General features: G+C 36.0%; 1 protein-coding gene across 2 annotated transcripts in view; it reads right to left on the bottom strand.

The window, feature by feature from the left end:
* Positions 1–13,303, bottom strand: part of nrf1 (nuclear respiratory factor 1) — a 14,937-nt gene extending 1,634 nt beyond the window's left edge. For both annotated transcript variants that reach the window (XM_079398685.1, XM_079398684.1), the window contains exons 1-10: positions 13,218–13,303; positions 11,259–11,508; positions 10,930–11,044; positions 9,916–10,042; positions 9,687–9,830; positions 6,976–7,134; positions 6,535–6,735; positions 5,369–5,470; positions 5,083–5,240; positions 3,494–3,618 (exon numbers count right to left, since the gene is read on the bottom strand). In XM_079398685.1, the coding sequence (XP_079254811.1) occupies positions 3,494–3,618; positions 5,083–5,240; positions 5,369–5,470; positions 6,535–6,735; positions 6,976–7,134; positions 9,687–9,830; positions 9,916–10,042; positions 10,930–11,044; positions 11,259–11,481 (1,354 nt within the window). In that variant the 5' untranslated portion in view covers positions 11,482–11,508; positions 13,218–13,303. The remainder of the gene's footprint in view (positions 1–3,493; positions 3,619–5,082; positions 5,241–5,368; positions 5,471–6,534; positions 6,736–6,975; positions 7,135–9,686; positions 9,831–9,915; positions 10,043–10,929; positions 11,045–11,258; positions 11,509–13,217) is intronic.
* Between the last annotated feature and the right edge of the window lie 228 nt (positions 13,304–13,531).

Raw genomic sequence — 13,531 nt, 5'->3', positions numbered from 1 at the left:
GTGTGTGGGTATAAATAAATGTGTATATATATATATATATATATATATATATATATATATATATATAAATAAAATCTAACTACACATACAATTTATTTTATTTTTCAATTTATTTTGCTATTTTTTGCTTACATATGTGTATTTCTGTGTGTGTGTGTGTGTGTGTGTATGCATGTATATATATATATATATATATATGTATGTCTCTCTCTCTCTCAGAGGTTTTGTTTGACTTTTTTCACTCATTTTGACAGAAAGGGTCGTAAAATTTTTCATAATCTATTATTACCCGTCATTTTAATTTTCAGATTTTAGTTATAATACATTTAATTGCTTCTAATTTTGTTCTCATTTTTAATATTGAACCTACAGGAAGAGCATATAGGTTTATGGATTTATTTATTTATGATGAGAACAGATGAACATACTGTGCGTAATTTTTCATGTTCAACACCACAGTGACAGCGGAGGACACTATACACAAAATATGCTAGGGCTGGGTAAAAAAAAAAATGGATTTCTCAATTTTAATAGATTGTCATTTTTATGAACCAGTATCGATTATCGCTTATCGTCACTGCTAAAAAAAATTCCAATGACGGAGAATTTTCGGTTAATGTGACCTCTGATAGAGATATATATATATATATGTGTGTGTGTGTGTGTGTGTGAATTTTTTTAACAAAAAAGTGTCTCTCTCTCTGTATCACTATGTATACTGATTTTGGAAATAAAAACTCAGACATTTCTTTGTGAGATTCTCCGTTAAAAAGAGCATCAGAAAATCCTTTCCCCCACATGGCATATGAGTGCCTCAATCCAACTGCTCTGATTTCTCGTAATCACATCGTGTCTCAATAATCGACGGGGAGTTTGGAAGCATTGTTTTTTTGAGTGAAGTGCTTACAAACCCTCAATCACTCTGACACTGAGGGTTTCTACAAGGCTTACAGAGCATCACCGTGTTGTCGATGCGCGTGGCTACAGGAGCCATGGCCACCTTTCGCTCCGAAAGAGGGCCACTGGAGCAGGAAATGTAAATCAGTCACGATTACCTCAGACCAGCCACTTCAAAGCTGCACCCACACTGCCATTTCACTGATTGAATAAGGTCAATAAACGCTGGCTGTCTGTCAAGTCTCTGTTGTTGACTACGTTCTCTCCAAAGCAACCCAATGCTGAAGTGTAAATTAAGTTTAATTGCGCAGCTTAAAGGTGAGGGCCTCATTTTGGGCAGAAGCGGCTCTCTGGGACTCACTGCTGGTTCAGATGAGCAGTCAACACGCTCGTTTACGTATGTGAGAAATACTAGCATTCTCTGTACACAAGGTCAGTACAGTGTTATATAAAGTCACATCCTCTTATCTTGCAACTTTTTCTTCATTCACAAAAAAAATTTAAAGCTGAAGGGGGGAACAAGAAATCAACAGATGGTCAATTAAGAGATAGTGTCTACAATATCCCTTGTAAGCAGTGGGACCCAATATGTTAGCTAAATCATTTTTCATTGTACAATTCCAAATAAACTTAAATTTGAGTGATCCAATAATATTAAATATTAAAAGCTAAGTAAATATCAAAACCATGGTCAAATATTTATACCAAGAGCAGGGAAAGGCCTGACACCCATGTCTTTAAATGTAGTTTTAATGCCTGCTAATCAGCTTTTGTGTTTAAATACACCCCTTGCTCCTGTCTATTCTCTTAATGTCATTTGAGTGTGTGTGTGTGTGTTTTATAGACTGGGCTTCCCGGTGCTGACAGCTGGCTCTGTGATTAGACTATGCACTGATAATGGAGAGGATCAAAGCCCTTTAAGAGGGTTCCTAGGGGGTTAGGAAGGGGACGAGGAGGGGCTTCTCTTTGGTCACTGGGAAATGCCCAGGTATGATTGGACCAATTATTTACCCATTAAAATCAACATTAAATCAAAACGGACCCTGTTTACTTTGTTAATGCATGTTCCTGGTCATACTGTTAATGAATTCATCTTAATAAACAAACAAAAAATTAAGGATGCACCACATCAATTGTCATGGTTCATTATTTGACAGTTATGTAAAAAGTCAATATGAAAACATCTAAAATGAGACATCAAATTTTTATAACTGACTTTCTAAATCTAATTCAGAATTTTTCCTCTTATGACTTTCCTTAGTAACTGATAATTTCTACTAAATTCATACTTATGACTTTTAATATCCGATTTTTGATCGTTTTGACTTTCTCATGATATTGTCATATGACTTTTTAAATCTCATCTAGATAATTTCAACTCATGTCATACTCATGATATTTAATGTCTTAATTTTAATTTAACAAATGCATGTCTCTTTACTTACGGTTAATGAATGATTATTATAAAAAGAAAAAAATAAAGGATGCACAATATTTACTGTTGTCAGTGAATATTAAAAGTATATTGGCCGATCTTGGATGATTGTTACATTTGAATCCATAATGTGTTATTTTTTATTAAATTTATTAATTACTATAGAATTTTGTGTAGCACTTTACTATAAGTTCCCATTAGTTAACACTAGATAATGCATTGACTAACATTAGCAATACATTTCTAAAAGTATTCATTAATCTTTGTGAGTGTTAGTTAATAAAAAAATAAAACTGGTCATTGTTAGTTCATGTTAGCTCAGGTCCATTAAATAACATTAACAGATACAGTTTTTAATAATATATTAGTAATGTTGAAATTAACATTAACACACAATTATTTTCCATGGTTAGTTCATATTAAAGGAATATGTTCAAATGGAACCTTATTGTAAAGCATTTTTATTTTTGATAGCCATTTATTGATTATTAGCCATAACATCAAATATATTGTAATATTTGTGTATCCTAAAAAAATGTTTGTCTTTGTCATCTTTTTCCATTTCCGCTGACATTGGAAATATTGCATTACAGAAACACAATGGGTTGCAATACTTTGACTGGAAGAATGTTATAGTCAGAAGACAAAAATGCATACATTTTTAATGATATTCTCATTTCTTTCAACCAAACTTCCAATATGTCATAGCTAAAAATGGAAATGCGCTATGTGCCACTTCACTACACGGTAAGGAATGCCTCCATTACACATTAGCGTTGCTATTCCACTGTAACGTGGCTTCTAATGCATGTGTAAGCACTAGTACTAGAGGCTGCAGTGCATAAGCAGAGCGCTTAGTGGTTGAAGCAAAGCGAGGATTAGCGAGAAGTGTAGAGGCTGGAGTCTGTGACACAGGTCACACACGCACCATCTGTCCCAAAAACACCCCGGGGATTATAGTAGACCTCCACGGACTTCCTCACGCTCTGACACCCCTTACATGAGACGCATACGTGCCCTCACATAGCTGAGACAACTGATGACGAAAGTAATGTTTGCAGATCCTAATCATTCCTGTTTAAGCTTTATCATTCAGTGACTGTGCAAGGAGACTAAAAAGTGTAAATGTGGCTGCTTGTGATATAGAGAGGAGGTTCGCACCACTGCCATCCGGAACGCCAGTTAAAGCTCCGACTGCAGCCGCCGTTTCTCCTGCTAACACGATTTGTCCTCCTCCCTGAAGAGTCGCTTCTGCTAACGTCGCCACTGCGTGAGCTGCTGCTTCACTGCAACACACATATAAAAAATTAGGAAATAATCTCACAATATCCCCGCTTTCATAAACGTTTTTTCCATAATGCTTTATACAGGATTTGAAGTGCATTGATGTGGACTGGTGTGTACTGCCCCCTAGTGTAGGAAGTCAATCAAAAGGCACCAGAAAACAATACAAACACTCTCCCATACAAGTGGGAGTGGGCTCTCATGATGATAGATGTCCAAAATGCGCAAGTCCATTTCTGTCACTTAAGAAAAAAATCATGCTTTGGTAAATCATTATTATGACAAAGTCATTATCATTTAAGTTTTCTAAATTACAATTAAGAGAAAAATCTGAAATTGACTAAATGGAAATTGGCATGAACAGCCAAAACTGACAAGCATGTCATAATTTAGACTTTCTAATTTGTAAATATGAGACAAAGTTGAAATTGACATACTAAGTCATAATTATGACAAAGTGAAAATTGACGTAAAAAGCTGAAATTGACAAGTCATTTATAGTTTATTTCTGAGGGCAAAGCTGATTTTTTTTTTCAGTGTCACATGATGCTTCAGAAATCACTGTAATATGCAGATTAAGTGCTCAAAAAACATTTTTTATTAATTATTAAAGTATTATTAAAGTTTATCATTAGTTACAACATTGAGTTGTAATTATGAGATAAAAAGTTGAAATGAGAAACTCAAAATTGAAACAGAAATCATAATTATAAATGCTAAAAATGAAAAGCTGAAATTGACAAGGTATCATTTTGACATTTATTGTCATCATTTCAACATTTTCGGTCATAATTATGAGATAAAGTCAAAATTGAAGCACAAGTCATAATTATGACAAAGTCGACATGAAGAGATAAAACTGACAAGTCATAACTATGACACGCTAATAAAAATTATGACATAGTAAGTTGAGATTCTTACATTAAGTCTAAATCGACGCACCAAAACATTTAAAAAAGCCCCTAATAAAATGTCTAAATTACAAGTTTTTTTTTTTTTAATTTTGACTTTAGCTTTTTGACTTGTATTATGTAAATGAGTTTCTATACCAAATAGAGTTTAAAGACAGTGCATTATGACTTCCTTTGAGATAATGATAAAAATTAAGCTATTTACAGTGCTATGGGGTTTTAGTAGAGGAAAATAACACTTTTTTTGGTTCCGTTTATAGATGTCCTGACTATGCTCAGCATATTGATGGTGGATTTACTGCTTTAATGAAGGCTGCTGAGCAGAAAACGATGCCTCCTCAGCCTAATTGTTGTGGCAATGGAGTATGAACCAATTGTTCCCGCTGTGCTGTATTTCTGGGCTGCTGCTGCAGCTACCTGCTTGTGATAAACAGGAGAACAGGCTCAGGTAACAAGCCCCTGGGGACATAAACTTGCACCTAGGTGCTGCCGCGGTTCAGAATTTCCTTTCTATGTTTCTCCGACCCCAACCTCACCGCTACTTCCCATGAGTACCTGTTGAGTGCCATAGTAACAGTTGTTCCTGGCTGCATCTCTTGCGAGGCAGCTACCGCAGCTTCGGCTAAGGAGGCCACAGCCTGCGTGGCTTCCGACGGTTGCGTGGTCTGGATGGTCATCTCGCCTCCCTGTAGTGTGGCCCAATTCTGTTCCACCTTAGAGAGATAAAAAGTAATAGGTGTGAAGAAAGAGAGATATATCATAAAAGCACAGTATGTGTGTAAGGACAGAACAAGCAGGAGATGCAAACTCCTGAAAATGAAAGTGTGTGTGTTGACTTTACCTCTCCATCTGTCACTGTGGAGTAATTCACCTGGGCCACCGTCACTGTGCCTGGCAATTCTGACGCATCTGCCAGTGTTGCTACCGTGGCTCCAGTTCCAACCTGTGGATCAGTTAACAATTTATATGTTAGAATACTGTTGTTATAATATTTGTAATGTGACCATAATACTGTAATGTGACCATTAGTGATTTTAGGTTTTTCCCAATTTTTTTTTAATATATATATATATATATATATATATATATATATATATATAGGTAGATAGTTTTATTTATTTTTCCAAATTATATTAGAAGCATAACAAAAATGAACATTTCAGGTTTGGGGTTGGCAAGAATTTTTAATGTTTTTGAAAGAAAACTCTTAAAAGATTGTTTGTAAATCTCAAAAAGACAATAAAATAATAAAATATTGTCAAATAGTTTCACAATTATTTTATTATTACAATATATTAGAACTTTTCTATATTAATTTATATGCAATTTATTTCTGGGTTGGCAAAGCTGAATTTTCAGCATCCATTACTCTAGTCTTCAGTGTCACATGATGCTTCAGAAATCACTGTAATATGCAGATTTGGTGCTCAAAAAACATGTATTTTTTTTTTTTTTCAAAATTGTTTGAGGTATAAATAGTTAAAAAGAACTACATTTATTAGATTTTTTTGTAACACTATAAAAGACTTTTCACTTTTGAAAAAAAAAAAAAAAACAAACTCTCTAGACAAATTATACAAGTTAAATGTATTAAAGAACAGGGTTTCTGTAGGATTTTTAAGCTCAAATTTAAGACCTTTTTAAGACCTGCACAAATAAAATGAATACCATATGAGCTGTGTAGGGCAATGTCTATATTACCATATTAAACTAAAATTACTGTAAAAAGCACAAGTTACGATAATGATAATTAAACGATAATAAACAATATTTTGACTCATCCATTTTCTTAAAAACGGTTTAAAGGCTGAAATGTAAAGTTTATCATTTTATAAAACTTTTTATTTTTGTGAAAACTTGTATCTGAACGTGCTGACTATGACTTATTAGCTATTTTTCAATATTTTGGTCTCCCCCTGATCTAAAAGAAGTTCTCCAGTGGAGCTAGTTTATATCATAGTGAAAAACAACCGTGTAGCTGTTCCCACAGCTGGGACCTGAGTTCACCTGTATGAGCGAGACAGTTCCATCAGGATTACTGATCGTCTGCACTACGGTCTGTGACGGCACCAGGTGTGCAATGCTGTGAGTGGTTGTTGTGGCAACTTGTGTGGTGATCTGGTCCTCAAAGGCGTAGAGCAGGTCCTCTCTCCCATGCTGCTTATAGCAGTTTTTAACGATAGTCCTCAGGGCTTGCGTCCATGACACCTGTTTCCAACGGAAGTAAGCCCTCGATAGGTCAACATGATGCAAGCTTTCGCTCATTTGTTTCAATTCAGATGTCATTTTGTGGAAAGCTGACAAAACTATGGTGTGGCGGATTCAATAACTTATGTCATAATTTGAGACATTTTTCATATACACACACACACACACACACACACACACACACACACACATATATATATTATCTTTCAAAGCAGTCGTAATATGAGCACCCAACACTACCCTCTGTTTCTGCTCCTCTGTTCGGACGTCACTGCGTACATTGGCCCAGGGAATGTCCTCCGGCCACCAGATGGGCTTGCAGCTCTCTTTCCCCCAGCCAGGCTTCCCACGGCCTGTGGAATACTTCAGCATTTCTGGAATGAACGCTCGGAGTTGGGCCTGCAAAGCAACAAAGGGCGCACATAATCACTGTGGGGTTTTTTAATACTGGGAGTGGCAGAGCGAATCATGGCCTCTGGAAAAATCAAATCTGTGTGAAAAAGAGTTTGGAAACAGCAAGCCATTGATTTTCCTCTTCCTTCAGCAGCTGAGTGCAGACAGTCTGTCCACACATATAGCTTGTGAAAAGAAGACTATTAGGTTTCTATTTAAAGACTAATCTATGGGTAAGGCTCCAGTGCACACTGGCTGCAGGAGATTGAGACGATGGAACATCGCTAAACTACAGATTATGTAGGACGAAAAAAAAAACCCTTTTAGGGTTGGTACACTACCATTCAAAAGTTTGAGATTATTAGCAATATAAAAAAAAAAAAAAAAAAAAAGTTATTTAAACACATTTAAAATTAGCAAAAGAGACGTAGAGACATTTATGAATGTTACAAAATATTTTCATTAAAATTAATGCTGTTTATACAACTTCCTATTTATCAAAGAATCCTGTAATCAACTTATTAGAATGATTTCTGAAGGATCGTGTGACACTGAAGACTGGAGAAATGATGCTGAACATTTGCCATCACAAGGAATAAATGATATTTTAAAATATATTAGAACAGAACACAGTTCTCAAATCATAATAAAAGTTCACAGTATTATAGTTTTTACTGTTTTTGAATAAATGCAGCCATGCTGCATATACTCAAAAATATTACAAAACCAACCCCAAACTTTTGAACAGTAGATTTCATACGAATTTGTGCTGTTTGTTCGCTCACATAATCAAATATCTAAATATTGAAATCCCTCCTGGTTCTAGTTTGTATTAATCTAAACGATGTCTGAAACTTGCATTGCAAGCACTTCCTGTGTCTTTTTGCTTCCTTATGATGAATCGCTTATTGGATTCCTCAAATCTGCTAATATGGTAATACATAAATATACTAATAAATGCAAAAAAATAAAAACCAACAGAAATTCTTTACGAGAATGCCAACTTGCTTGTGTAAGGTAATGCCATAAGAACCCTTAAAAAAGCAGTGCTAGAGAGGGATTTTTAAGGTATTAACTTGACAATATAGGGGCTTATTAAGTCCATTGACTTTTTTAAAAATCCACACTGAGTAGTATGGGGCAGTCCATTAGCCCAGTGACAGCTCCATCCTGAGGGTGGAGTTGGAGTTTATCCCAGCGCCCTCAGTGCCCTTGGTAATTCCATAGGCAGGCCAGGGATTGTACTGCACAGCGCTCTTGTAGCAACGTCTGTTCACCTCGACATCACAGGCTAAATTTGGCTTGGGAGGAATAAATCAGTTCCCAAAAGAGCTTCTCCCTCCCTCCCGCTCTCTCACTGTCACAAACACACTTGCTGTAAGCCTGACATTGACAGACGACAACATGGCGAAGAGCTAGTGGCGAGGATTTCAGAAAAAGAGCTAAAAGAGTGGTTTTGATAGAACTAATTAATTCAACAAAATAAATCACTACATATTTTTTGACGAATTAACTTGATTCTTCCAGTCATGATTGTTGGATAATTTAAGAACAATTTTTTTTTCAACACTGTACTGATAAAGCTCAAATTCAAGCATAACTAGAAAATAAATAGTTCAAATAAAATATATGCTTCATAATATATTTTAAATAAAATGTAAAATTATTTAATAATAATAACAGCTGAAAAAAAATAATAATAATATGTATGTATGAACATTTGAAAAGGATCTTTCATCACAGTTGTCCTAAAACCAAAATGTGTTCTTCTCTTAGGACAACTTTGATTAACTTTTTTGATCCACTTCCACTTCAAATGTTGACTACTGTATATCTATATCTATATATACAGTATAAATATATTGAAAATAATAAATGCTTCTTAATATGTTTTGAATATAATAAAGTTTATTGCAAATAAAAGCCAAAAATAAATCCTGACGACTGCTTAAATGTAAATATCTGAACTTAAATACGGTTGTTAAGCACACTGTTTAAAGTCATGTAACAGATTGTCCACAGTGGCATCATGAGTTGTAGACTCTTCCTTGTGTTTGTGCAGATGGTCTAATTATGTGGCGAAGGAATTAAGAGGAATCTCATGCCCCAAACACACTGATCAGCCGCCCATTCCCTCCCTCAGCTCTGCTTTTAATCCACTTGGGAGCCAATCAGAAACCTCTGTGCTCGGCCACGATGTGCTGGATAATTACTCGCGCGTACAAGCCTCACCTGATGATCCATGCACAGACCTGCCTCCAACTGCCACAAACCAAGCAAGGTGTGTCTGTCCTGTGGGACACTAGCTATCAGCAGTCCTCCCCAAACAGCATGCAGGGTAATGAGTAAGGGGTGAGCTGATAAATGTAGTTGGTTATGTGGTCTTATATCAGGGCAAAAGGCTTGAAGTAACCTGTGCTAAAGACCTGTAGTGGATGAAGTGAGACGACTTCTCATTTAACTGCAGGCCCATGAGCCTAGAAAATGTCAAATTTGCATGTCAAAGCAGAAAAGTCAATAACTTGTATTCCTGGCTCATAGTGCCACCTGCTGCCCACCTGTGTCATCTTGTCCACAGACACTGGTATGCCGTCAATAGTCAGAGGAGGCAGTTCAGAGCTGAGTTCTCCACCACCAGGGGGCGCGTGTTCAGCCAGAGCATTTTCCAGATCCTCCAGAATCATGCTTTTGTATTTTCTCACCTGACCACAAGACATGCCAAAACAGGGATGAAATCTGAAACAGTGCAAATGATATGAAGGCAAAAAGCACAATAAATATACTCACCACATTCTCTAATGGTGCCGCTCCAAATACTCGAAACACAGGGTTCGGTTTAGAGGGAGAGATGCACAACACAATAGCCTGCTGGCCAACCCGTGTTGTGTACTCGTCTAGAGTTGCTCTCAGCTTCCTGCCGACATAGTAAGAGACAGGTTTGTCATTATGAACTATTAAATAAATTTAATTGGAATTGACATTATTGGGGAATTTTTTTTTTTCTCTCTTTCTTTCTTTAGATCTTTCCCCCTTGGCAACTAACTGAAAGATGTACAAAAATGACTAAAACGCAAAAATAAAAATAAATAGAAAATAGCTCTATAAACATAAAAAAAAAATGAAAATAAACAAAAGCAGATTACTAAAATTAAAAATCTGAACTAAAATTTAAATAAACTGATCTAAAAATGAAAGTACAAATTGAAAACAATGAAGGCTAATTCAAAACATGAATGAATAAATACTAATGTCATTTAGCAGACGCTTTTGTCCAAAGCGACTTACAAATAAGAAAAAGTAACAAACTAAAAGTTACAACTCTATAAATACTATATACCCACATATTTAAGAAAATAAAGAAATTAAATAAAATTGACGCATATAACAACATTTCAATAATAAACATAAATACTATACAGTATATAAAAATAAAAGCACTGAAAGAGCATATTATATATATATATATATATAGAGAGAGAGAGAGAGAGAGAGAGTAATTAAATATTTAACATTTTATTTTAATACTGAAATAATAATTTAAATTTAAAGTACTGAAATTACTTAAAAATATATATTTAAAATATATTGTAATTAACAAAATTACTCAAATTAAAAGGAAAACTAAAAATAAAAACCAATTCAAATTTGAATTAATTCTATAATAGTGTATTAATAACACTAAAATAAACAAAACTGGTAACAGTACATTTTTAATCTATCAATAAAGATATTTTACTTTATGTTGTAAAACCACCCATATTCACTTACAATATAATGAACAATATTGAAAATACAATTCACCTAAGTAAACGAGTCTGTTGTCTTTTACGGATTGAAGGGTTCGATTCAAAGATGTGCGGCCGCTTCCGTTTTTTCCCTGTTGCCACAGCTGCGGCTGCTGCCATGCCAACAGGCCCTAAAAACGAATTAGGGAACAAAATCGGTTGTTTTTAGACATTCTATATCATTCAGGATATGCATTGTACCTGTTTGTGTATTCCATGGGAATTGAACCCATGAGCTGCTCTATCTTGAGCAATAAAGCAGCTGACAATTTATGGTCCAAGTGCGCCATCTAGTGGTTAATCTGATAACCACAAGTCAGAATACATCAATGTGCAAAAACCTACCTGCAGCAGCCAGATGTGCGGTGACCTCATCTGTTCCAGTTGAGTTAAGTATATCAGAGTCGTCGTAAGCATCATCATCAGGCGAGGATGGCGAATCCTCATCAGCGCTCAGCATGCCATGCTCTGTGTACGTGGCCACGTGCACCTGCCCCACCTGCTGACTGACAGCGTGGGCCTCGATAGTGGTCATGTGCTCCGTCTGATGCACCGTGTGGTCTTCCATCACCCGATACAGTTTCTCTCAAACACACTGAGACACACAAACAATACAATAGCACACAGATTCCTCAAGCAACTGCATCATTCAGATTCATAGATGAGGCAAGTGTAATGCACCTGCTATTTTGAGGGGGGAGAAGTGCTCAAATACATGCATTTTCATTTGCATATGCATTTAAAACACATTAAAAAATATGAGGGAGCACATCTTATGATATTGCCTTATAATGACTACCAAATCACCTTTTACTAGTATATATGGTGTGACAAGACATTATATTAATACAGTCTTTGGAGATATGCTTTTATATAGCAACAGCATGACAAAACATTTAATTTGGCACTGGATGCGATCTCTGTCTCAAAAAAAGTGTAAATGTATATGCTATTTACCCCAAGTAGTTTACATTTAGTGTGTAGGGAAAGGTCCTGTTCCTTTCTATTCACATCTAATAATCACCTTCATAAAGTATTGAATCTATTATTGTTACTTTAAACATCACTCCACCAGGGGGCACTAATCATCACATATAATCAACATAATTAGTTCTAAAGATTAATATTTATTTTACATTATTAATGTTTTGACGAGGTTTGGCTGGAAAATCTATAAGTCTAACTACTTACGGGAATGTATCCAAAATAATATGGGAATAATCAAACAGAAAATACATTTGCTGTATATAATATTTTGGCAATATGCAATCGAATGAAAATACACCACTATTAATTTTCACCAAGAATTTAAAGCTGTATCAATAAACTAAATGACACAGATTGAAAATCGTTTTAAGTTATGTTTTTATTTTTATTGAATAATATGGCACTGTAATGACATGTCCCTGACAGCAAGCAGTGTGGATTACATTTACTAAACGTTTTGGATATTTTAAAAATATGAAACAAAAATAAAAACGTGTGTGTGAATAACGTAGGATGACGTGGGTGCTATGATTTATCCACACATAGATAAATAAAGCAGCTCGCGCAGCTACAATATCATTCTGTTCATTCTGGAAGGGAAACGCTAACGTTACATTTGATTTGACCAAGTCACGACAAAATCTTCACAAACACGAAAAGACATTTCAACAACCACAGATATTCATTAAAAAAGGTAGGTTTGAATCTCCGAAATAACTAAATCGATATAGACTAGTGAAGTCAAGCATCAATAACAAAACATAAACGGCGGTTATTTTCAAACTGTGAATAATAACGTTAAGTTACGTGTAAAGAGAGCGGGCGGTTTGTCAGAGAAATATTAAAGACTAACGCAGTTCAAACTGTTATTTCAAACACATTCAGTCAAGCTACAAAACACCTGAAATAATATGAGATCAAATTTAGCCGGGCACCGCTGTCGACTCTGTATAAAGCGATATAAAAAGTCGAGTGATCGATAACACTGCAGCGCTAATATGATATTAAACACGCATTCAAATTTGATCGGGAAGCCACCAAATCCCATTTAGCATCTGGACAAAACAGTAGCGAATCGACTGCACATCTAAATTCAGTAGGCCAAAGGCCTGCGACAGCGCCATGATTCTTTTTGCCCCAATTTGAGCGGGGTAAATAATAATTGCCATCCTGTCAAACGCGCTCGATATCATCCCGAGTTCAGTGTCGCATCGTTGCGATCTGCATCTGAGTGTGTGAAAGGCAAACGCTGCCGGGTTGTTTGGTGCGGCTGCGCCGGGGCTGAAATGGCTGGAGATTGCGCGGTAGGGCACTAACCTCAGAGCGGCTGCGCTACTTCGGGCCTGCGCTGTGCGGCTGTGCGGCGGAGCTGCGATCACCAGCTGCAATGGAGGACAAAGAACGAGCGGCAGAGCGCGCGCGTCCTGGCCTCTGCGCGGCCCCGAGCGGTGCGCGCGGAACAAACCCCGCCCCTCCCTCTCAATCTACACAGTACACACCAAAGCCTGGCCGGTTGCATAAACTGTTTAGACTAGTCTTAAAAAGTTAGTCATCAAAAAAAAAAAAAAAAACATCTTCAAGACTGGTCATAACTTTTAAAAAATTCAGTTATGAAAATGTTGATTGGTCTT

Source organism: Barbus barbus (assembly GCF_936440315.1).
Source record: "Barbus barbus genome assembly, chromosome: 39".
Lineage (NCBI taxonomy): Eukaryota > Metazoa > Chordata > Actinopteri > Cypriniformes > Cyprinidae > Barbus > Barbus barbus.
This window is presented reverse-complemented; position numbering and strand designations above follow the sequence as displayed.